This window comes from Girardinichthys multiradiatus, chromosome 14 (genome assembly GCF_021462225.1).
Source record: "Girardinichthys multiradiatus isolate DD_20200921_A chromosome 14, DD_fGirMul_XY1, whole genome shotgun sequence".
Lineage (NCBI taxonomy): Eukaryota > Metazoa > Chordata > Actinopteri > Cyprinodontiformes > Goodeidae > Girardinichthys > Girardinichthys multiradiatus.
In genome coordinates this window covers 30,806,096-30,831,911 of record NC_061807.1, presented here as the reverse complement: position 1 = coordinate 30,831,911, position 25,816 = coordinate 30,806,096, and the positions used below count along the sequence as shown (strand labels likewise).

General features: G+C 40.3%; 2 protein-coding genes across 3 annotated transcripts; both read left to right on the top strand.

The window, feature by feature from the left end:
- Positions 1-2,730: 2,730 nt before the first annotated feature.
- Positions 2,731-15,962, top strand: lrp10 (low density lipoprotein receptor-related protein 10). The gene is made up of 10 exons (XM_047386726.1): positions 2,731-2,861; positions 5,630-5,799; positions 5,916-5,948; positions 6,222-6,366; positions 8,350-8,543; positions 8,648-9,201; positions 9,294-9,730; positions 11,448-11,642; positions 13,011-13,140; positions 14,050-15,962. The coding sequence occupies exons 2-10, from the start codon at positions 5,733-5,735 to the stop codon at positions 14,734-14,736; spliced, it is 2,442 nt and encodes an 813-aa protein (XP_047242682.1). The 5' UTR covers positions 2,731-2,861; positions 5,630-5,732; the 3' UTR covers positions 14,737-15,962.
- Positions 15,963-16,112: 150 nt separating this feature from the next.
- LOC124881245 (leishmanolysin-like peptidase 2) lies at positions 16,113-25,799 on the top strand. Of its 2 annotated transcripts, none has more exons than XM_047386790.1 (15): positions 16,113-16,218; positions 17,335-17,710; positions 17,779-17,872; positions 20,746-20,797; positions 20,880-21,029; positions 21,481-21,606; positions 21,709-21,793; positions 21,984-22,126; positions 22,204-22,387; positions 22,467-22,536; positions 22,614-22,710; positions 22,932-23,039; positions 24,439-24,570; positions 25,458-25,567; positions 25,650-25,799. In XM_047386790.1, the coding sequence occupies exons 1-15, from the start codon at positions 16,138-16,140 to the stop codon at positions 25,792-25,794; spliced, it is 1,953 nt and encodes a 650-aa protein (XP_047242746.1). In that variant the 5' UTR covers positions 16,113-16,137; the 3' UTR covers positions 25,795-25,799. The 2 variants fall into 2 exon arrangements, with proteins under 2 accessions (XP_047242746.1, XP_047242745.1); XM_047386789.1 differs by having other exon boundaries at positions 21,981-22,126.
- Positions 25,800-25,816: the final 17 nt, after the last annotated feature.

Genomic DNA, 25,816 nt, shown 5'->3' with positions numbered 1-25,816 from the left:
GTTTTCCTTCATAAAATCCACAGCAATAAAATACTGACTAAAAGATACTTTTTCTATATGTGAGCATGATGTAATCGTTAAAAACTCCTCGACTGAAGTGTTTTAATTATTGTACATTTTGATTAGTGATATTTAATGAGACCCCCACCCCCCATGAGGGTTTGTGACACTCTTCCTTTTTCAATTCCTCTCTGTTTAAAGCCTTGTTTAGGTCTGATTAACCGTTCTGACTGGAATCCATCCACCCATTTGGATTTAGCGTTGGACTTTGACCGGATCTAACACTATGCTTTGGTCTAACCCATTCCACAGCTCTGGTTGTATGTTTAGGGTTGTTTTCCAGTTTGTAGGTGAACCTCTGCCCCACTGTCAAGTGTTTTTCAAGTCCCCTAACATGTTTTATCTTTCTATTTAGCTCAGTCCATCTTCCCATCAACTCTGACCAGCTTCCTGGTTCTTGTTGAATAAAATAATCCCCACAGCATGATGTTTCCACCACCATGTCTCACCTAGGGAATGGTGTTTTCTGGGTGTTAGTTCATCACCACACATAATATTTTGCAAATAAGCTTTTTTTTAATTTTTTTATCACATTTGACTTGGGCACCTTCTTCCATATACTTACTGTGTCCCCTACCTGCCTTGTACCTTGTAGTAGTACTGTGGTTGTACTGTGACAAAATTTTAACACGCTCAAGGGATATGAATAGTTATGCAAAGGCACCAAGTGTCATAAAACACAAAAGGTTTAAGAGTTTGGTTAGTTATTTTAAAATGAGAAATTACAGATGTATTAAACCAAACAATTCTTTAAAATTTTAATGCAATGAAAGGAATTTCTGACGTAAAATAGCCTAAATGCATAGGCCGCCTGTGTGGATTGTAGTGCCATGATGTCATAGTTGTATTAATTTATGTTCAGTAAGAAAACTGAGCTTGAAACTGCAATACACATTTATTTAGTGGAACTTTCTAATTGCTTTACTAACAATGAGGAAGCAGTACAGAAAATAATGTGACAGATGAAGAAACATATATGGGCTAGTAAATTGTTATTAATACTATTTTTATTTTAAACTTCCTTAATGCTACACTGTGTTTTTAGTGTTTAATGCATATTTGTTATTTGAAAGACTGGGCCTGGAAGAACCATTTATGCCCAACCTTTAACTTCCTGGCTGATGTCTTGAAATCTTGATTTTAGTGTCATCAGAGCACAGAACAAGTCTCCAGAGATTTAAATCTTTTTCTTTGAGTGCATTTGCAAACTGTGATCTGTCTTATTATGTTGCTTTTGGAGTAATGACTTCTTTCTCTCTGATTGGTGTTTCAGCTCAGAAAAGTACAGGACTTGTGAAATTAGGCTCTCTAACGAGCTTCAGACAGCATCTTCACCAGGTCTTCTGCTCTTGCCCTAGGGCTGATGTGCACATTTTGTACCAAAATCAGTAGGATTCTGAACAGGTCTCGTTTCCTGAAGAGTATGTTGGTTAAAATTTTCCCATGGTGTTTATATTTGCTTACTAACATGGCACATTCAGGCATGGGGAAAATTTGCCCAAGGATGTTCTAGACTTGTGGAGGTCCACAATTCTCTTTATAATATCTTAAAATAATTTTTTCTTTCAAGAAAATGTTTTTTTGAACAAATGCCCAAAGAATTATCTCTAAATATTCTTGTATTTAATAAATTCAAAATAATTTTGGTAAGCCCGAAGTAAATTAGGAAACGTTAAGTCAGACAGTGAGAAAAAAATGTTATGTGCTTTTATTCAGCACATGTAAATATCTGTCTTCAACTGTATCTAAGATTCTGATAAGATTGTGAGACTGATGTCTATCAGTACTCCCCCCTACAAAATATGGACAGTGACCTCACAGAGTGAAGCGTATACTCTGTTACCGCAAGTTGAAACCAAAATATGAGAAAACTGGCCAAGGTTTTGCTTCTCTTTGAAGGTGGGTTTTTGTTGTCGTTAGTTTGAACATTGAAAGTAAATGAACCAAAAAATGGAACTTCAGCTCATCTGTTATTGACCACAAAAAAGAAAAAAAACAGATTGTATTTCAGTTTAATAGTCTGCATTTTATAAATAGCTCCTTGTGTTGCTGTTTATTTGTCATTATTGTTTTTCCTAGCTGATTTTTTGACGAGAAAGGCCAATTACCAAAACAAAGCATAAATCTTTTTCACATACCTTTTCAACTATTCTCTCCAGAACCTACCTAAAGATTGCCACTTCACTGTTTATTCTATCATCCGACCACTATCTCTTATTTACCTATACTAAATAATGAAACTTTAACATATAACATCCATACCTTAACTTTGTAGTACTGTTGTTGTTTTTTAAGTAGTTTAATAATAGTAACATGACTGAAATAATGATTTCACCAGTAAAAGGTCTTAAAACATAAAAAAGCGTGAATATTTTTGTAGCTATAACAAAAGCTAAAAGGAAGGTGAATTTACAAAGAAAACCATAGAAATAAATAGGTAAGAAAAAATATCTCTTCAATACTTGCTCATTATAATTTATTATTTCTATGAATGAAAACTAAAGGACATTTATCGCAGCCGACACTGACACCTGGTGTTAAAAATCCAACATTGCACCTTAGCAGCCCACTTCATCAGTCAGCAGAGTCCTATTGTGTGAATAGATGAAGGATCAGTGTTTGATAATAGTTAAGTTAAGAATGAACATCTAATGAATTTAATAAAATGAGCTAGATGTTTATTTTTTCATGAATGAAAAGATAAACTGTTTCTGTGCGTCACAAGCCCCGCCCACTGTGTCATGAAACCGCGTCACACGGAAGTAGCTCAGAGTTTGACAACAAGAAAGGCCGACAGCACGGTAACGAATTTGCTCCTTGCCGTTTTTAATGATTTAATGCTATCACTGCCGCTTGTAACCTGCATATTATGATTTGTGAGGGTACTGAAATGTGTCGTGTTTTTAACACCTGTCGAGTTGTTTCGTGTTTTCTTAACGCGACCAAACGAGCTGTGGAAAACAGAGGATGTAAGCAGCTAGAAGCTAGCTCGCTGTTAATCCTTCAAACCGAAACTGTTTGGTTCATATCGTTTCCTGGGGCAGAGCCTTATCAAGCAACAAACAAATATCGGCAGCAAATGACTCTAAGTAGACAGACGTCAGTTATACGGCAGAAATAGACGTGGAGGCAGTTTGTAAATGGTAGCCTTTTTACGGACGTTGTTGAGAAGATTATCGGAAGGAAGTCGCTGTTTGTCTGGCGTGCTAACGAGACAAAAATAACCTGCCTGTTCCTTCGGCCTGGGGAAATGTTGTCTTGTAGTGCTTTGTTGCTTGAAACAGTTCAGTTACTGATTATTTTACACAATGTAGATTACCAAAAGCATTACTGTTCCTACAAAATCACTTCCTCTGTTTATCTTTTTCTTTTTTAAAGATTAGTACATAGTTAAAGCTGTATGTCAGAGGACCATGCAACACTAAATCTGTGATGGAGGTTGCCTTTTTTTTTTTTTTTTTGGGCAGTGTTGATCAACAAATTCTAAAGTAAAGGATTTATCATGAAAAACACTTAATTTGAAGTGTAACAGTATGTTTTTCTTCAGGGCTCCACCGATAAGTCTTTGAGTTAGAGCTGTGTAATATATCAGGTCACAGTCCCCATAGCAGAATGCCCAATATGGGAATCACAAAGCAGAGGTAGGACACAATAGTTGGTTACACTGGAATAGTGCTGGGTAATAAAGCTATTACGATGTTTTATCGAGGTGATAGTAACAATATAAAGATAGGCTTTAAAATTCAATAAGACAGGTCATACATGTGGTCTACCAGGCATTACTTTTATACGATGATGAAGAAATGGCAAACCGTAAACTTGTCAACTTGGTTTGCATTTTTTTTAAAATTCTTGTACTGAAGCATATTTGCACTAATTAGTGTGCATTTGTTTTTTTCTATCAATATATTGCTAGTTGAGACATTGTGACCGATAATGTCCGACAATGCTGAAAGAAATCGTGTGTTTTGTTTAAAGCAAATTTTGAAAATAAATATTATTAGTTATGAATTATGTTAAATTGAGTTTGTTTTTTCAGTTTGTATTGAAACAGATCCTGTCTTATAAACTGGGTTGTTCATTTCAACCAATATTATAACATATTATCTAAACATGTTATCTAAATCATTCATAACAGAAAAAAATATTGTGTTTTCTGTTGTGTTCATATAGCCCAGTTCTAAGATATAATATTTCAGGTGCCATTAAATAAAAACTCTGCTTGTCAGAATAATATTTGGGTCTACAGCTCATATAGATCTGAAGATCCTAAAGTTCAAGGAGACAATTGGCAACTTTGTGATGGCGAGAAACACAAATTATTGAAGAAATGATGGGTTAATCACAGCTGATATCACAGCATTTCTGTTTTCTTGCTGCCCAGTCAGTGTTGTAAGAATTATGTCAAGTCTGCATAACCAATTTGATCATTTTAATCTGTTTTACAAACCTCTGGGTAATAAATGCCTCTTTTAAAGCACGAAACCCAGCGACTTCCCTTGCTTTTCCTATAGCGGGTGCTTAATGTGCAAACAATGTTATGTTACACGCCTGTTATCTGCGTCACCCTCCCTAGTTTTCTTCTGCGCACCACTAATATTTAGAAATATTTGTAATGAGGCGTGAGCGATATGATGATGGTAGATCATGAAGGAGCAGAACAGGTTAATGAGATGCCAAAACATTTTCTGTCAATTCATTCGTGCTTCCCAGTTAGCAAACTTTCACAGCCTGATTTGAAATCTGTTCCAAACTATTTTTGAGCTTAAATGTTTCCTTTTATAAAGGATTTTATTATGGGAGATTGATTAAACGCTAAACATCTGGATGTTTTGATCTCTCTGTGGTAAAATGGATGAACTCCATTTGCCTAGTTCCAGCTAGTGATTTTACCACTTACCTGTGTTCAAGAAACTAAAGGAGGAGGTGCGGCCTAACTTCCTGTATTTGGAGGTTTCAGGGAAGTGATGTCATAGGAGGTACCAGGTGAAGAGGGGAGAAGAAACTGTTAAAGTGTTAAGTTATCTTTAGGGTTTTGTTTGTTAGTTTTGATGTGTTAGAGTTAGGATATAATTGTTAAACACAGGGTTGTTGCTAGATAGAAGTAGCTCAGTGATTTGACAGTATTTCTCATGTTGGAATATACCTGTAAGATGGAAGATTCCATTTGAGTTAATTGTGTTTGGAAGGGCATGAAGGTATTTAAGCAGATCAGGAGAGAAGTTAAGGAGGGAGGACCAGGTCAGTGTAGCTGTGTGCACGTGACGTTAATTTTGGTTGGTTTGAGTATAGTTATGTTTATTTTGTCACTTTCAAGTTTAAGTCATTTTTGTACATATTTGTGGTTGCTCTTTTTGTAAATAAATCACCTGCTACACTGGAGAACATCAGTCTGCTGCCCTTCTTCAGCCACTTTGGCCACAATATACCACACGCTCCTATTCTCTTAGATGGTTTTTGATGTTTTTTCACATATTTTCAGAAAATGTTACTTCTGTTTTTCCTCAGGTGAAGGTGTTTCCCACAAACATTCTTATCATTTATGTTCTCTGTTTTTCCCCCTTTGCAGGTGAAGTCTTCCTGAACCCACCCCCCTCTAAAATGGCTCTTTTTTACATTTACCTTTAAACGATCCAAGTCTTCACAGTTTTAATTGATTTTAAACACTTTCAATGAGCAGAGCTGCAGCAATGACAGTCAGTCACGCCTTATGTGCCCTCCTGATTTCCTCCATAACAGGTAAGTGACATCATAGAAGTTATTGTTTATTTATTTAAGTTTCCTGATTTAAATTCATCAGTCAGAGCTTCTCTATTGTCTGGGTATCCTCTGTTTGACTGCTTCTGTCTTTTCAGCATGCAGCCGCTTTGATCCTGCTGACTGCTTTAGTAAGTACACATCTTATTAAATATTTTCAGTGCTTTGGTTCTGATTAAAATGTCAAATAAATCTATTGGGAACATATAAGCAATAAATTAAGCAATGTATTAAGCATGAAACAAACACCCGTCATGCTCAGTTGATAAGTCAAGCTTCATAGCTGTGATAGTATATAAAACAAAATGAAAAGGCAAAACATTTAATTCTTTTCTCTTGAACTTTATTGTTTAATGCTGTTGTCTCAAAATAATAAGAAAACATTTTGTTTTGTTGTTTCCCAGCCCACTGCGGGCATGCCCCTCAGGTCATAGATAGTAAAGTGGGAGAGATCAGAAGTTCTGCTTACCACAGCTGGTCCTACCGCTTTGGATTTATCTATGACTGCTGGGTCATCAAGGGTTCGGAGGATGAACCGATTGTTCTCAGGTACAGACGCTGAGAAGGTTTAGTGTTCTGTGTATTAATGTGAAACGCCAACAGAGTTGATATTTTTACCTGGCATTGTTTGTAGGACTGCTTTACTATGGCAAAAAATAAGAATACTAATCACAGTTGTTTTGGTCAATATTTAATATGATTGATATGATTACTCATAGCACTACATAAAGAAAGTAAGAGCATTCTTGTTAAAGTCAAACATGACGCAATTTTATATAATTATTGTTTATTCTTGAGGAAGGTGAACCCGGTATGAATATTTAAGCCTACTTGAAAAACACATAAATAAATAAATTTAAATATTTCTGTAAATTAATTCAAAAGTGAGGCCAGTACGTTGTATAGATTCATTAAATTCATGTGACGAATTTCAGTTTTTTATTTCTCTTAGTTGTGATGATTATATCTTACAACAAATGAAAACCCCAAATTCAGTTGCTCTGAAAATTTAAATGTTACCAAAGAACAATAAAACAATTTTAATGAGGAAGGCTCAGCCTACTGAGAAGTACATCCATGTGCTGTACAGTATATACCTTTAATAACTGGTCAGATGTCCTTTTGCATGAATTACTGGATCAGTGCAGCGTGGCATGGAGGCGATCAGCCTGTGGTTCTGATGAGGTTTGATGGAAGCCCAGGTTGCTTTGAAATCAGCCATCAGGTTATCTGCGTTGTTGGGACTGGCGTCCCTCATCTTCCTCTTCACAATACTCCATAGATTCTATGTGGGAGTCAGGTCAGACCAGTTTGCTGGCCAGTCAAGCATAGTAACACCATGGTCATTGAACCAGCTGTTAGTACCTTTGGAAGCGTGGGCAGGTACAATGTCCTGCTGCTTGTCAGCAGAAGGAAGAACGAAGTGCTCTAAAATTTCCTGGTTGATGATTGCAGTGGATTCTGTGCCTCTCCTGATATCCACTGCTCTGAAACATTAAAGGAACAGTTTTAATCAGAGTTTAACATTAGGTCAGTTAAACTCCTGGAATATTAATCAGGTCAGTTTTGTAGTAGAAGGAGGTGTTAATTAAATTAACAACTGGGGCAACAATTAAACAACCCCAAGAACAGGGCTGGTATTGCAGGTGGAGGCCACAGACATTTTTCCCTCCTAATTTTTTTGACTGCTTCCAGTAGTTTTGCATTTGACCAGGGTCAGTGTAATTACTGGTAGTATTATGCGATATCTGGACCCTACAGAGGTTGCACAGGCAGTCCCACCTCCACTAGGATGGTGCATCAATACATGGCAGTGCCTGAAGGTTTGCAGCGTCCCCAACACAGCCTCAAGAGCATTGAAGTGATTCCAGGAGAGTTACTTTAGGAGAGCTGGACAGGAGCCGTTGGAGGTCCTTAACCCATCCTTGTGCATGATATAGCCCGGCCTCCATGCTCCCCCGACCTAAATCCAATGGACCATCCCTGCGACATCATGTTTAGGTCCTGCTGACGCCACCAGGTTGCACTTCAGACCTTCCAGGACCTCAGTGATGCCCTGGTCAGGATCTGGGAGGAGGTATCCCAGGACACCATCCATTATTACAAAAGGAGCATGACCCAATGTTGTCAGGCATGCATATAAACATATGAAGGCCACACAGACTATTGAGCAGCATCTTGAGCTGCAGCAATAATATTTCAGCAGATTGGACTGGCCTACCGCATCGGTTTTCAGTTTAAATTTGTCTTTGACTCCAGATTAAGCTTTCTGTGGGTTGATCAATTTATTTTGCACTAGTCTGTTTTGCATGTTGGAAAGATGGGTTTTTTCTAATCTATTTCAGTCGCTTAGGTGGACGCCTCATGTTAAGCCATTTTACATGTTGCGCATTGTTTATGAAATAAATGAAAATGCATCTTTGCTGCTATTTAGCGAGTTGAAAATCTTGTGGAGCAGACAGATGGTTGGAATGTTGCATTTGTTTTTCAGTGGGCTAATTAGCTTTTTCCTTATGTAATATTCTTCCTCAGCTTTTCTCAGTTCTCCGTGCGGTGTGAAAAAGAATGGCTTTCTATTAAATCATCAGCTGGAGGAGAGCCGCATGTACTTTGTGGCTCCAAGCTGCCACAGCTGTTGGAGTTTCCAGGGGGAAATATTACCCTGGTGCACCACTTCTCTCCCCACGTGTTCCCTGTTTCATCATTTATGCTAAACTACGCCAGAGGTAAGGTGATGGGGCGCCCGGGTTTTTCTTGCTTAAAGTTTATATTGTCTAAAATTCTCACTGTGTTTCTTCTTTTTAATCTTCTCCTGTTTACAATTGTCCAGATTCGGGGGACTGCCCAGAGACGTCATTCCGATGTCCCGGGGGTCGGTGCCTCCCTTTCTCCTGGCGCTGTAATGGGCAGGTGGAGTGTCTCGGTGACGGCCTCTACAACGGCTTGGATGAGGTGGGCTGTGATGATTATGTAGACTACCCAGAGTCCAAACCTGTGACCTATACAGGCCGGAACGCAGGCCTGGACACTGAAGAAAGCAAACTCATTGATAAAAACTGGGTCAGATCAACGGAGCGGTACCCCTTCCCTGACACCTGGTCGCTGCAGAGGGACCTGGAGCAGAGTGTTGGAGAGCAGCCCACTCAGAAGGAGCATGTGATCACACCCACTCCCATTGAGTGGCCCTGCGGGGGCCTTCTTCAGGACTTTTATGGGACCTTCTCCTCTCCATCGTCTGTGAGTGGCATGATGTCCTGTCTCTGGACTCTGGACCCTCAGGACTCCAGGCCGCTAAGATTGGACCTGCAACAGATTCTGCTGGGGCCCTCGGACAGACTCATTGTTTACAACCAGAAGGAGGGCAAAGGAGACGCTATCAAAAATGTGAGTTTACATTGCTGAACAATGCAACCAAACATTTCGTATAACTCACACTATATATTTGAATATACTGATGTCTTTCTGCATTTTATCAGATCACCAGTACATTTAACTACAAGTCTGTCAAAGTCGAGTCCCACACCGGGCTCATGTCGCTGGTTTTTGAGAAAGCTGCCGGCTCCTTGGGGACCGGTTTTAAAGCCACGTTCCATGTGGGCAGCTACTGTCCTCCGTGGGAGACGCGGTGCGAGGGAGCAGCAGGAGGCTGCTTCACCAAGGAGCAGCGCTGCGACGGGAAATGGGACTGTCCTGAGACCGGGAAGGACGAGCAAGGCTGCAGGGGCTGCAGTGAGAACCAGTTCGCCTGCGGGTTGACGGGACAAAGAACGTTGGCGGCCAGCCGCTACGCAGGCACACCGGTATGTTACCCGGTGACAGAGAGGTGCAACTACCAGCTGTACTGCACTGATGGTAGCGATGAGAAGGACTGCAGCGTCTGTCAGCCTGGGACCTTTCATTGTGACAGCAACAGGTCAGAGTGAAAAACGTACACGTCAACATGTTAACTGGATGCATTATATTGGTTTGAGCTTCGTCTGATGGATGCTGTTACCATCTGTAGGTTGTGGGTCTTCTTTTTGCTATACGTTTATTTTAGGAATTAATCTGAGATTTTGTGGCCAATTTCTTATCACCAATGTTTGTAAAGCACTAACTTGCCAATACAAAACTGACTACCTGGGGTAACAATAAAATGTTCATAGAGAGTTAAAATAATGATTTTCTCAAAAACAGAGACATGATGCAGAGGAGTCACCGCTCCACTGAAACCCATTTAGAACAAGAAAATAATTATATTAAATAAATTTCCAACTTAATATTTGAGGGAAAAGCTCAGATTTACTGTTTAGCTGTTTGATAAATCATGCAATTAATTTATTGTCACTATAAATTGGTCTGAAGCAGTATTAGGACCAGAGTTGGGTCTCACATTGTGGGCGAGAGAGCAGTCAGTGTTACACAGCTCTGCAGTAAAACAAAGACAAAATAATTCAATTCAGTTTTATTTATATAGCGCCAATTCACAACACATGTTGTTTCAAGGCACTTTACAAAGTCAGGTTAATAAATTCCAATTAATCCTAACCATTGAACAGTGCAATCAGATTCAGTTATTTATTCAAATTGGATAAAACGTTTTTCTGTCTAAGGAAACCCAGCAGATTGCATCCAGTCAGTGACTTGCAGCATTCCCTCCTCCCGGATGAGCATGTAGAGACAGTGGACAGTCACTGGCGTTGACTTTGCAGCAATCCCTCATACTGAGCATGCATGTAGCGACAGTGGAGAGGAAAAACTCCCTTTTAACAGGAAGAAACCTCCAGCAGAACCAGAACCAGTGTGAGCGGCCATCTGCCACGACCGACTGGGGGTTTGAGAGAACAGAGCAGAGACACGAAGAGAACAAAGAAGCACTGATCCAGGAGTACTTTCTATGGGAAGGAAAATTACATGTATTAAACTTAAACTGCCTTTAACATCTTATGTAAGCGTTAAGCACAATTAGCATAGTAAGCGTGGTTAGCAATACTAATAGTACCCATCAGTCTACCTGTAGAGTTAGTGGACTTTTAGTTGAACTGTAAGATGTTTGAAAGATTTCCCAACCCAACATCTTCCAAAGCAGAGAATTGGATGCTTCAAAAGGATAAATGGAAATCACTTCTTCATTCAATAATAAATCTCACACTAAAGACAACCTGGGAGTGCTTATGCATGGTGCTTTCACTCATCTACCTCTTAGTTTCTGACCGGTTGCTCACAGATCAGGGCCGGTCTAGTCGATTTCTAGGCGGATCTCTCAATCGAAGGCATAAAATTGACAGAAACCAGTTTTCAGTTTTTGCCTCTATTAATAGTTAGCCTGACACTTTCTGAGTAGGAGCTGGGAAAACGAGATGATCGAATTTACCTCCTGTTTCGTCTTGTTCTCATTTTTATAGATAGACTACATCACAGAAACGTTTGTATAGATGTTTATATTTTTATTCCGTCTTTATTTATATAAATGTTTATATAAATTAAAAACAACTTGGTTAAAATACAACAAACAAGCAATACACTGTAAATCCACTACTCTGTTACGTGATCTCTTTAGGGCTGATGGTTGGTGTTAGAGCCTGAATTTTCTTATGGAGGTAAATCTGCTGCATATTTTCATAACAAACGGCTCTTTGTTCCTCCTGCAGGTGTGTGTTTGAAAGCTGGCGCTGCGACGGACAGGTGGACTGCAAAGACGGCACGGACGAACTCAACTGCACCGTCATGCTGCCCCGCAAGGTCATCACCGCGGCAACGGTGGGCAGCCTCATATGTGGACTGCTGCTGGTCATCGCCATGGGCTGCACATGTAAGCTGTACTCACTCAGGACCAGAGAGTACAGGTAACTTCTCCTCTGTGACCCACTTCCATCTCAGCTTGGCAAAGAAAGCCTTGCTGGTCTCCTCAGCAGACTTTCAGTACGAAACTTGATTCCAGAGTTTTCCAGGTCTGGATGAGTGTGGAAAAAGAAAAAAGAAGTATAAAAGAATATTTGTATTTCCAGATTTTTTTTCCTGTACCTTAAATGTTTTGTCCGTCTCTCTGTCTTTTCTTTATGTTCTTCCTATGTTACTTCATTCCTTCATTGTATCTATTTTAGCTTCCTTTCTTTCCTTCCTTCTCTACTAACTTCCTGCCATTGTTTTTGCTGCCATATATCCTTTTTTCCCTCTTTCCTTGCTTTACTGTCTTTCTTTCTTCCTTACTTACTTCCCGTTTCCTCTCATGTCCGTCCTTTCATTCCTCCTTTATGTCATCCCTCCATCCTTCCCTTACTTCCTTTCTTCCTTGTGTCCTACGTCTCAGATTTAAACCTTTAAGGTCGACAGGAATTCCCCCACCCTCATTTGCATGCCTATTTTTAAATACCTTAGAATGAAAACCAATCATTCTTTTTGCATATAAAACCACTTCCGTCACTTATTAGGCCCATCGTGTTGTTTCCTTCCACCAGTGGGTTTGCCAAAAATAAAACCTTATAATCCAGACGCAGCTCCATTGATTTAATCAGCCGTTCGCAGCACCTCGATGAGAAACGTCATCACTTTGTCTGCATGAACTATTACAGAGTTTCATATGTGCCAAAACCAAAGGAGGTTGCTTCATTTTTTTGCTTGAAATTGTAGTTTTAATTTCTCTGCCTTTTGCCACAACTCACTAGTTTTATTTCCTACTCAGTCAAAAACAGTCAGTATCCTGAAAAAACATGTTGATGGCCAACATTTAGATTTGTTAATTAGAGTGGTCAATTTTGAATGTTAGTTACTTAGACCTGAAACGGCTTTTCCTGTACTTAATGTTTGGGTTGATAGTTTGTTTCAGCAGATATTTCGTTTCCCAATAGCACCACCGGATAAATCCTCGGCACGCTCTGCAGTCAATCACCTGAGAAAAACAAGAGAAGTTTGTCATGTTCTGGCTTGTCTCAGACCCATGAGTCATGTTGGGTGTGCTTATAAAAATGTGCAGCATTTGTACGAAATCATTAAGGCTTGTGAAACCCTCTAAAGGCTTAAGGTGAACTCCTCAAACATGAAAGTCTGTCTCAGAGGGGTACAAAACAAGGTTAAGAACATGAGGATTTTGTGATTTTTGAGTTCAATTTTTCTGTAAAACAAATAAAATAAACATCTGTGCTGTAAAAAAAATAGTGTGCTGACATTTCCTGACATTGTGTGAATGCCTCTGAACACATCTGTTTTTGCTGCAGCATGTTTGCTCCAATAAGCCGGATGGAAGCAGAGCTGATCCAGCAGCAGGCTCCTCCGTCCTACGGCCAGCTGATCGCCCAGGGCATCATCCCCCCGGTGGAGGACTTCCCCACAGAGAATCCCAATGAGGTCAGAAAGCAGCACACTACACCCGACTCTTCATTTCAAGTCCTTTATTTCAGTTGATATTTATTTTATGGTGTGCTAAGGTGGATGCAGCGTCAATTCAAAGCAGTTTATTTAAATAGCGCTGGTTCACAACAAATGTCGTCTTAAGACACTTTACGAGACAAAGGCACCCAGTTCAAACCAGACCAGTTCTTTGCATTATAACCCAGTTATTTAGTCACATTCAGATGTTGGTACATAGAGTCCAGTACTATTCAATCACACTGTCAAAGCTGTTGGTGCTAGTTGGTAAAAAGTCATCTGAAGAAGCTCAGCTGATTGTATCCAGTCACATACTGTACACTGGTTCCTGTACAAGCATGTGGCCACAGTGGAGAGGAACCAGTGAATTTGTACAAAAAGAAACTTCCTTACAATAAGTTTATTTCCTTATTTACAAATTTATTTTTAGATTTTAGGTGATGTTCCGCTTACAGCTAAGAATATTACATCAAACCAATAAAAACATTGTTGATACAGAAATGTGGGCTCAATGTGTGTTTAGTACCTGCTTAAAGGTTTTTATATTTTAAAGGTACTTTTAATCTGATGAATGGGCCTCATCAGAACACATATTCTAATTTACCTAATATGATTATAAGGTTCTCCTTGACTTTTTATGTTGCCTATGGCTTTTCTCGTCGTTGCAATAAATATCTAGATTAAATTTTAGGTCTATAGCGCTCATCCTTTGTACACAAACATAATTCTTCCCCCAAGTAGGTTGTGAGCAGCAACAGGAGTTAACGATATTCTGCTTCATCTGACGCTGCTTATTACTTGTGAATAGAGAGTGACTAGTGCTTGCAGTCAGGTGGTGGTGTTGTTGTTTTCAGTCAATGTGCTCATTTCCATTTTCTCCTTTGTCAGACCTCGTCTCTATCTTTGAGGGGGATCCTCCAGCTCCTCCGTCAGGACGCCACCAACTCGCCACACCGCAGACGCAGGCCACGTTTCGTCCGCCGCGCCGTCCGCCGCATGAGGCGGTGGGGCCTCATCCCCAGAACTTCCAGCAGACAGAATCAGACCTCCGGCTCCAACCAGCAGGACCCGAACTCTGCTCCCTCTGGTCAGGAAGCAGCCCAGTCCTCCCCCGCGAGATCCTCGTCGGCCGTGGAGGCAGTCAACCAGCCGGTGCCGCAAAAACTTGGCCTGTTGGCTCAGACAGAGCAGCAGCAGCAGCAGCAGCAGCTGCAGCAGCAGCAGCAGCTGCAGCAGCAGCAGCAGGGGGAAGCCTCGGCTCCTTTCCTGCCACTGTCCCCACCATCCCCCACACCTCCCCCTCCATATGCTCCCCCAGCTCCCCCGCCGGCCGCTCCCCACACTCCTCCTGATGCCGTCGCTCCAAGCAGCCCCTCCCTGGCCTCCATCTTCCAAACAATAGGCCTGAGTATTTCCCTCTTCAGAGCCTCGCCCTCTGCCTCCACCAACTACATGCCTCTTTCTGCCTCCCCTTCATTCTCCTCCACCTCCTCCTCTTCTTCAGATGACGAGGTGTTACTTATCCCGCTGTCTGAGGATACCACCTCAGAGGATGACATTCCCATGCTCACCTGAATGACTTCCTCACACCTCCTCTCTTTCCCCATTACACTCTTAACAACTTGAACCCAGTCTTTCCACTTCTGTTTGACTTTGAGCACAGGAGCGCCTCCCCCAGGAAGACTCATCCTCCCTGTGCACGTCTGGTGCCTTTTTTTTTTAAATTGTTTGACTTGTTGACACTTTAAATCAATTATTGGACTGTTTTTGAGGATCTCCCTAATAAATCTAGACGACGGCCATTGCTGACGTATGTTGAGACAAATGGTCGATTAGTTTTAGATGTACACTTAATTAAATCATGCTTGGCTGCACAGAAAAGGGAGACTTTTGCACAGTAGGACCTTCCCTATCCAGCTACTGAGGCAGGTTTCTGTCGGACTGAATGATTTGAGTTCTTAAAAACAAAAATGATGGCGTCTGTGTGTCTGCAGCTGCGTGAATGAGATCGCATTTTATTCTTCCAGCGGATGGTGGTGTTGACTGGACATGTGCGAACCTTCTCTGCATACCTCTGCCACTTGCATCCAATCCGATGTTAGCTGAAAAATATTAGCAGAAAGCAGTCATTTCTCCCTCTGTTTAAGTGCCTTTTGAGGAGTTTCCTGTAGACAGTTTAGGTAAATCAAGGCGTCCTGGATTCACAACCGCACACACAGGCTCGTATTTGCTTCACATATGCACGAATCAACACTTTAGTGGCTTGATTATAACTTAGAAAAATGCATGTGCACCCTGCAAGCTGGCAATAACTTTTCAAACGTTGTTTTAGTGCAAACTTGTTGAAGTAAACCCTTTCCAAGCGGGTGAATGTAACCAACAAAAAGTCAATGTTTCGATGACAATCTCTTCGGTGCCTGATTTAGTGACACGTGTGAGGAGTGTGAGGCGCCCAGGTGACGAAGAGGGCCCCAAATTCCCTAGATAACCTCAACATCTTGCAGGACTCGATTGCTTTCTGACACAGGAGACTCGCGGTGTGCCATTCATGTTCTTATTGTACATTTTAAGGTGTTTTAATTTCAGCAAGCAACAGATCGGTATTTTTCCCCTTTAAGTTCCTTTTGTGTTTTAATTTTTGCTTTGTTGAATGTATTGAGGTCGATGTGGAGTAGCCAGAAATTTTAAAATTTGCAATGTATTTAGGTAAATAAAAGAGAACGTGGTTTTATGATTTAATAAGGTCAACTTCACTGTATATAAGTAAAAATGTGGCTGAGATTAAACGATTTGCACTTTTATTGTGTTGTGTGATGTTTGTTTATTGAGGGGGGAGGGCTTGTTCACCTGAGGGGGTTGTTGCATTGTGCTTTGTATTCTGGAGTCCTGTGGAAATACTCACTGAGTCCTGAGTAAACTCTTATTTCGAAATGCTGGAAGGAGGATAGAGGTTTTGATCCAAGCTTTGCAGGATAGATGGAGTCACAGAAGAGACTCCATGCTTCACAGCAGAACAGAAAACCATCTGAAGCAGGGGAGGTCGCAGTTCAAATCCAGGTAAGCGAACTCCGTCTTTCTCTTTTAAAGCATGTATCGTTGCCTTCGTCAGGATCAGCATGGGTGCAAAACTAGCCGACTATTTAAAGCTGAGCTGCCTCTGATTAACTGTTAAAAGCAGGAAGTGTGACCTGTTGGTAGCAACATCTGAGCTCATTTTAACAGAGACTCTCCTACAAATGTTTCAACTTTTAAAGTTAGACCTATTTTAACTCCAGCATTTTACACAAAGGCTTTTAAAACTAAACTATGCTAATGTGTTATTCACAGAAAAACACTGTGATGGTTTGGATGATTTGCTACATTTTTAATATGGATTTTAAAGTCTTACTTTCCTCAAACAAAGACATCCTTGTTTGATTTTTGCAGACCTAAATGTTGCTGTTTATATAGTGTTCATTTTTAGTTTTACATTTCCTTTTTAGGTTGCACAGTTTTCTTTGCTTCCAGTTTGTAACATGGTGAACAAGGAAAGAGAAGCAGTATGAGTGGCAGATTTAGCTAAAATACAAATATAATACACCTTCATTGGTCATCATCAGGTCTTCTGCTGCCTCTAACAGGTCTTCTTCCAGGAGTTATCTGTATGTAGCTCCATCCATTTCCCCATCAACTCTGACCAGCTTCACCTTCCCCGTGAAGCAAAGCATTCCCACAGGATGGTGCTGACACCACTGTGTTTTACTGTTCATTGTTAATTTTTCTCTAGAAGAGGTTTTTCATATGGCACCGTTCATACGTGGGGAAATTCAAAGTGCTTTACAGGAAAGCAAATGAACATACGATACACATTAAAACATGAAAACACAAAATATCACATAGAATTTAAGAAACTAAAATGAAACTGTAAGTACACAAAAAAGGAAATGATAAATCTTTGACAAACTATAAAACTGACTCAGTAAAAGGAAAACCAAGGTTGATATTTTTAAAACCTAAATATGACGCAGATAGCATTCAGTATGTGGTGAACTTTCATATTATGTAGAAATCTTTATTGAAAGGCTGTTGGACATTTAGTTTTTACTGGTCTTAACACAAATGCAGCTGCATCCTGATCAAGTTTATAAATCAAAGTCTGACTTATCTCTAACACTGTTTTTTCCTCCACCCCAGAGAATCTGGGTATGGATGCTGCTGGTGTTAACAGTGTTGGTGGTTGAACTGCCTGCTGCTCACCACTGGTGTATTTTTGATGAGGTTCGGACTCAGGTCAGAGTGGTTAGAGCAACATCCACTCATACCAGACTCAGAGCTCTGACTGGGCAGAAGCACCAGCTAAGCCCTGGACGTCTAAGCAGACATTCGAGACTTGAAGTCACACGGAGGAGCCTCCTGGGAAGCGTAGTCCAACCTTCCTCCAGCCTTTTGCAGCCAATCAGGATAAAAACCTGGACAGCCAGAGAAAGTTACAAACTGCCTGAAGCTGAGAAAGAGAGGTTGGAGAAAGCTGTGGAAGAGGCTGTGAGGGTGGTGTCTTCTTTACTTTCAGGTAAAAAGCAGACATGACACACTAACACACAATCACATATATGGGAACTAACCTGATTTGTCTATCAGTGAACAGAACTGTAAGAACATTTCTTCTGAGCAGAGACATCAACAAATACTGCAAGTTTGTTTGGAGGAATTCAAGCTTGCTGAACTACAACAGGTTTGTACGCACAGTATGTGGCTCACTCATTTGGCCGGTTTTCAGTGACGTTTATATGCAAAATCACTAGTTTTTCATGTTTAAGACAATGTCACAAAGAAATGCTCTAGTGATGCACTATACTACTAAATGTATTGACTCACAGACCCAAATCATTGAATTCAGGTGTTTCCACAGCTCCCAAGGTTACAGAGGGATAAAATGCAGCACCTAGTCATGCATACAGCTTCTGTAAACATTTATGGAAAAATGGGTTTCTCTCAGGAGCTCAGTGAATTCCAGCGTGGTACCATGCGTAGTGTAGATGTCAGCAACCTTCTGCAGTCAACAGCTACAGACCTCTGAACTTCCTGTGGCCTTCAGATTAGCTCAAGAACAGTGCATAGAGAGTTTCATGGATTGGGTTTCCATGGTCTAGCTGCTGTATCCAAGCCATGCATCACCAAGTGCAACGCAAAGTTGTTGTGATGTAAACCACAGCGCCGCTGGACTTTAAAGCAGCTGAGACGTGTTCTCCAGAGTGATAAACCATGTCTTTCTCTGTCCGTACCATGAAAGAGTCTGGGTTCCAGCAGTTCCCTGCCAAACACCTGCCTAACAGCGCTGTGTCAGCTATAAAGTTTGGTGCTGAGGAGATTATGGTTTGGGCCTGTTTTTTTTTCTTTTTTTGTTGTTGAGCTGAATTTGTTTTTCCAGGAGTTGGACTAGGCCCCTTAGTCCCAGTGAAGCAACTCTAGATGCTGCAGCATACTCTTTCTTTCTGCTCTCGGTGGAGGAGGACGCTTTTTCTCTGTCTCCCACCACCACCCATATCTGCAGTGCATCAGCTATGTGTCTTGTCTTTGGAGCCTATTTTTGCAAATCTTCCAAATTCTTAGTTATGGATTTGGTCAGCTGGTCTCTCATGCAATTGATCAAATTTTCTCGAGGAGAAGACAGGGTGAAGAAGAGCCCAACTTGTCCGGACTGGACGTTTTTCTCCGGATACACGATAGACTCCTGGCAGAAGTGGAGGATTGTGTGTCTGTCGATAATGTCAGTCGAGGATGTGGAAGATGTGTATATAACTGGATGTTTGATATCAGGATTTCTGCTTTTTGGAGTCAGCGGTTACCTGGCATATCGAGAAATTTGGAGAGTGTCAGCAGCTGTTCTGGCCATTGTAAGGCTGCCTGGCATGTGTGATGGGATCTTCAGAGCGATCAACACTCAGACTGAGATGTTACGTGAGCTGAATCGCAGACTGGATGTGATCCTTACACAGGATCGCAGGCAGGTTGCGGTTCCTGGACTCAGGGGTGAAATGGGATAAATCTTGGAGAAAGTTATTCACTCGGATCTGGCAGAAAGACCAGGAATTTGCTGTTTGGATTCGCCTTTGAGAAGCACCAGCGAGACTCTCAAGGCTGACGGAAAATTAAGAGTCAGCCTTACCCAAATAATTATTGTTTTTCTGAATCTGGCTCCCCTGCACGGCCTTGATGGCTGGCTATCTTCAACTTCTCCTGGAAGTTATGTTAACATGATGCTCTGCTTCCTCTGCTCCCTCTGCTCCCTCCCTTCCCTGAGGACATCTGTGGACCTGCTCAGGACTGGGCCGGTTGATGAACATTCCAACGTACCATCAACATCGACAGTGCTTCATGGACTCACTTGCACACACACACATGCTCAAGATAAACATATGTACCCCTCACACCACCTTCATCGTTCCCAGCATGATGTTGTTTGTCAACTTGTTGCTTCTTTGTGCTGAGGTTAGTTATTTATTCAAATTGGATAAAAAGTTTTTCTGTCTAAGGAAACCCAGCAGATTGCATTGAGTCAGTGACTTGCAGCATTCACTCCTCCTGGATGAGCATGTAGAGACAGTGGACAGTCACTGGCGTTGACTTTGCAGCAATCCCTCATACTGAGCATGCATGTAGCGACAGTGGAGAGGAAAAACTCCCTTTTAACATGAAGAAACCTCCAGCAGAACCAGGCTCAGTGTGAGCGGCCATCTACCACGACCGACTGGGGGTTTGAGAGAACAGAGCAGAGACACAAAGAGAACAAAGAAGCACTGATCCAGGAGTACTTCTATGGGAAGGAAAAGTAAATGTTAATGGATGTAGCTCCTTTAGTTGTTTCACCTAGAAAGAAAGAACAGATAAACTCTGAGCCAGTTTTCAAGGTTAGAGTCTGAAAAAGAGCACATATAATTAGTAATAATTAGAATGTATTTCTAATGTCTAAAGTGGGAATGTAGTGAAGAGGGTGAAAGTGGTCATTATGTCTTCCAGCAGCCTAAGCCTATAGCAGCATAACTACACAGATAGTTTCAGTTTAGATTATTTAATTAAACGACGCTTATTTACAACAATGTCGTCTCAAGGAACCTCACAAAGGGTCCCACTGATGGTCATTGTTATACTAAAAACCACAATGATTGGGATACCTCTCTCTGTCAGACTGATTATAACCATTGGAAAAGAGAGGGGGTCATACAGGTAGCAGAAATGGAGGGAGTGTTTGTTTTAGATGTATAGCTGCTCTAATAACTGATTCATTGCTGAATGACCTCCTCAGCCTGTCATCAAGTTCTGTTAATTCAGGTATGTTGGACCATCTGAATCATCTAAACATGCAGGACACCATCCCCTCAGGATTGACTTTGGACATCACTGCAGCAAAGGATGGAGAGACACCATATTGTTCCCTATGGAGTAGGAATGGGATATTATTTAAGTTCATATGTGTTTGAGGGCAGATAGATTAATGCTTTTGCCACTATAGTGGGTCGTCTTGATTCAAAGTTAGACCAGGGATCAAATATCATTACTTCCTTAATTTTTTTATTTAATTTACTAACAACAGTTTTCTGATCCCAGATGTGGAAGAGCCAACAGAAACTATAGGACTGAAACTTGTCTTCATGTCACAGTAAGCAGAGATCAGTCCAGTAACTCCTCTGTTTTTCTCCTGATGTTATCAGACCATATTTACCTTCCCTCTGCATGAACAGATCCCAGATGACCATCTGTCTGGATGTTACGTTTACCCAGAGCCTAATTCTCTTCACGGGACCGTTGTCAGACCGGAAGGAACTGGACTTCCTGACACAGACTTCCTGATTTACATCCATGTACAAGCCACTGACAAATGTAGAGCAGAGGTAAAGATCCATTATACTACATCTGATCGAAGTTTGAGTTTGTTTATTTCTTGGAAACATTTGACATATTTTCTCTTGTACTAATTTAACACTCTATAGTTTCATTTAGACCAGGTTTCTTTCTGTGGTTTTGTTTTATGTTTAAAAGATGATGTCGCTTTATATCACGAAACCGATTTTATCTTAAGCTGTAGAATATATCGAATCGTCATCGCAATATCAGTGGGTGTGTTTTCCCAGTTACACAGGATGGCTTGGATGCAATATTGGACAGGATATTAAATGTCAAGCAGCATTCATCCATGCTCTTCATACCAATTAAATACTGAACCAGTTAAATGGACCCTTAACGCCCTCACCTGGTGTATATTTTTACTGTCTAAGATGCTAAGGCTCACTAATAAAAGTTTTTTATTCACAGTTTTTTCCTCTTTGGTTCCTGTACACTCAGCCCAGCGTCCTAGCTTACGCTGTCCACTGCCAGACAGACGCCCTGGGACGACCTGTGGCCGGTGTGGTGGTCCTCTGCAGGGACAGGCTGACTGGAGCTGCATATAGTCACCAGACTACAGTCCAGGTTTGAATAAAATGATGGGTTCTGATCACATGAAGCAATCTGTCTGAGAAATAGCAGAAATTAGGTGATTGTGGTTATGACGTTTGATTATCTGCTCTCCAGACTGTTATCCATGAGATGTTTCATGCGCTTGGGTTCTCTAAAGATCTCTTCAGCTCCTGGCAAGACTGCTCATCTTCTCATCAAGGTTTTTAGAGACCCTCTAATTTCCTCACATTCTTGTATCTGTTATTTTCTTGTAGTCTTGACAAACATAATTTAATAAAATGTTTGCGGCTTTGATCAAATTTTAGGAGAGATCCCATCTACTTTTGGGTCTATGTTTGAGTTTTATCTGAGTTTATTGGTCTGATCTCTGTTTTCTTTTCTTGAAGTAGGTGCTTCATGTTCTCCTCGAAATAAAGTGATTCACTCAGATGGATCTGGACAGATGAGGATTTACACTCCGACCATCATCTCAGCCCTTCAGAAACACTTGATGTCCACTGATCCTGAACTGGGTGGGCCACTGGAGAACCTGGTACTGAGAAAATTAAGTCCAACAGTGTATGCTGAGTAAAACTCCACTATGCCATGACTTTAACCTTCATTCTTCAGGATGTAACTGGACGCAAGGTTTCCTCTCACTGGGAGTCCCGGGTCCTTCAGGGGTCCATCATGGCGGCGTCGCTGGGAGACCCGACCACAGTCCGGATCGACCCAGTCACATTAGCAGCATTACAGGACACAGGATGGTACTCTGTGAACCTGAGCCAGGCACAGAGTCTGGTCTGGGGAGATGGTAAGAGCCAATGCTGACATGCAGCATGAACATAGAAACCTGCAGGGGGACCCAGGTTGAGGGTGATTTCTTTTATCAGGTGAAGGAGACGCATTTGGGTCACCGTTGACCTGCACAGACAACTCATCATCCTTTTTCTGCTCTGGAAGGTAGAGTTCTAACCTTGTATTTGTTTAAAGCAGGAACAAAGTTTATTCATTTTTTAAGCATGTTTTTCTGCTCTTAGTGGAGTTGGATGTCACTTTCTTCACCTCCACAAGGGGAAGTGTCAGACTGATCAGTACCTGGAAGGGTGTCGGCTCTATAAACCCCTGGAGAATGGAGTGAGTTGTCATCTTTACAATAAGGAAGTCATTGGCTCTTGTTTTTTTTCTATCCTGTGTACATTTATTATTTTTAAAACATTTTCCTGTAAAAATACACCAAATTATATCCACATATGTGTTTTAACTTCCTGAACTCTCAGGGTTTTTCATGCAATCTCAGGATGTTTCCTTTCAACTGTGAAAGCTTTTTTGTTTTAAACTATTTTTGTCTTCTTCAGAGTGAATGTTGGAAGCAAGAAAACACAAAATGGTCTCCTGCACATAACTGGAGTGGAGAGATTTTTGGCTTTGACAGCCGCTGCTTCTTCTCTAGCCTCATCAGACAGGTGAGTGTGTTTACTGTCAATGCGAAATATTAAAACCTTACAGGACAATATTGACAAAGAGGGATCAAAATGCAGTTACCACAAATCCAAGTGATTTTTAAAGGTTAAAACCTGGTTTTAGGCTTAGCTTTATAGTTAGGTTTTAATGTTTGTACATGTTCTATTAGATCTTTATTCAATCAGTAATCTTATAGATGGTAAGATATATAAAAACAGGAAGGAAATTTAAACAGTAAACAGTTCAGACAGGGAGGCATTCTCTCACCTGTATTGTTCAATTTTTATATGAATGACCTTTCTAAGCAGTTAAGTCTGTGTAAAACTGGCTGTGTGGTTGGAGACACAGTTGTAAACCACCCGATGTATGCTGATGACTTAGTAGTTTTCAGTTTTCAGAATCTAATAATAGAATTATTCTACTGCTGACTAACATTAAATATAGTGCAGTAAGATACATATCTGCACATTGGAAACATTGGTACGACTGCCTCCTAAAAGATTAGGAGTTTTTTTATGAATTTTCTTTTTTATGTATTTTTTTTATCCTCTTTGTTTTTTATGTTATTTGGACAAGTCTGTAATAATCTATCTATCTATCTATCTATCTATCTATCTATCTATCTATCTATCTATCTATCTATCTATCTATCTATCTATCTATCTATCTATCTATCTATCTATCTATCTATCTATCTATCTATCTATCTATCTATCTATCTATCTATCTATCTATCTATCTATCTATCTATCTATCTATCTATCTATCTATCTATCTATCTATCTATCTATCTATCTATCTATCTATCTATCTATCTATCTATCTATCTATCTATCTATCTATCTATCTATCTATCTATCTATCTATCTATCTATCTATCTATCTATCTATCTATCTATCTATCTATCTATCTATCTATCTATCTATCTATCTATCTATCTATCTATCTATCTATCTATCTATCTATCTATCTATCTATCTATCTATCTATCTATCTATCTATCTATCTATCTATCTATCTATCTATCTATCTATCTATCTATCTATCTATCTATCTATCTATCTATCTATCTATCTATCTATCTATCTATCTATCTATCTATCTATCTATCTATCTATCTATCTATCTATCTATCTATCTATCTATCTATCTATCTATCTATCTATCTATCTATCTATCTATCTATCTATCTATCTATCTATCTATCTATCTATCTATCTATCTATCTATCTATCTATCTATCTATCTATCTATCTATCTATCTATCTATCTATCTATCTATCTATCTATCTATCTATCTATCTATCTATCTATCTATCTATCTATCTATCTATCTATCTATCTATCTATCTATCTCCTAAACATATTTACCCTGCATTGTTTCTCTTCCTGTCTTTCAGGGAAGTGTTGTTCGGATCAGCAGCTCTGCTGAGGGTCGTTGCTACAGACACAGATGTTCTGGACTGAACAGGTACCAGATCCAGCTACCTGGCTCTGAATGGGTAGACTGTCCAGCAGGGGGCGCCGTTCAGGTAATATAAAGGGAAATACTGCTTCTCATGGGATTTAAAAAAAATAATCTTGTAAAACGAAATGTATTTTACAATTAAACAAATAATCAATGTTTACTGTTGAAATTTATATATGCATATATAAATTTGTATTTTTTTTGGTTTTAAATATTCAATTTAATAATGTTTTTGATTATCAAACACAGTAATCAGATCTATTTTTACTTAAGAGCTTAATCAGGTGAAATCCTTACTGATCCATTTCGCGGAGTGCTATGAAAGACAGATGTGCTTTAAAAACATTGTCTTCTTCAAACAGCCACCGTTTTGTAGCAGAATAGCTTGACATGCAGTAAAGTGCTGCTTAACCTCAAATAACAGTTTTCTGGATTATTAAATTTGGAAGGTGAGAAATTTGGTTGCAGTGCAGAGCTTGCTCTGTACTGGCAGCAAGTGGAGGTGAGTGATTCTAGATACACAGTGAGATGAAACCCTTAGACGAAGACGTGACAAACAAATTGTAAACAAGGTGAAGGTAAACATATAAGACAGGAAGTGGTCACCAACAGACAGAATTTTATACCTGAAGCGTATTTCCAGTGTGCTGAAAGGAAGGTTGTAGAAGTTATAAAGAGGGGTCAACATTGCAAATATTATAGTCATGTACATTTTATTCATGTGCTAATAAAAGCTTTTTTTAATTTATAAAATGCCTTTGAAGCCACAAAACATGTGTGTCACTACCAAGACTTTTGGCTACAACTGTACATTGAGTGGATATAAGTATAAAAATATCGTAAATAAATGTACAAAAGATTTCCATCAATCTGTATGAGTACAGTTTTCAGCACATCAGGTTCTCATCTGAATTTCCACAGCCTTTTTTATCTGTTTTCTTATATTCTCAGATGAAAGGATACCAAGGGGAAGTGTTTTGCCCCGACAGACGGTTGTGTCTGTACCCTGATGTTGCTCCTCCTGTAGAAGACACAAACTCACCCTCTGGTCGCAGCACAGGGCAAGTATACTTCATAGTCTGGTCTGCTCTACAGCAAGATGCTGCCAGGACTAAATTAACTTTTCTGATCTCTATTCAACAGCGAGCCCGATGGGAAAATCATTTTAGCTCCCAGTGTTACCTGGTCTGCTGCTGTGTTCTTCTTGGTCGCTCTGCTGGTTTCGTACTGGAAGTATAGGACCTGCACGGTCAGGAGCCGCACTGTGGCTCCAGAGGATCATCTGTAGAAAACCTGTCTTTGAAATAAGG

Coding starts and splice junctions, on each gene's coding strand:
- lrp10 (XM_047386726.1), top strand. CDS start 5,733: ATGAGCAGAGCTGCAGCAATGACAGTCAGTCACGCCTTATGTGCCCTC. Junction 9,202..9,293: donor AAGGAGACGCTATCAAAAAT/GTGAGTTTACAT, acceptor GCATTTTATCAG/ATCACCAGTACATTTAACTA. Junction 13,141..14,049: donor CCACAGAGAATCCCAATGAG/GTCAGAAAGCAG, acceptor CTCCTTTGTCAG/ACCTCGTCTCTATCTTTGAG.
- LOC124881245 (XM_047386789.1), top strand. CDS start 16,138: ATGGAGTCACAGAAGAGACTCCATGCTTCACAGCAGAACAGAAAACCA. Junction 21,794..21,980: donor CTGCTCATCTTCTCATCAAG/GTTTTTAGAGAC, acceptor CTTTTCTTGAAG/TAGGTGCTTCATGTTCTCCT. Junction 23,040..24,438: donor TCTCTAGCCTCATCAGACAG/GTGAGTGTGTTT, acceptor CCTGTCTTTCAG/GGAAGTGTTGTTCGGATCAG.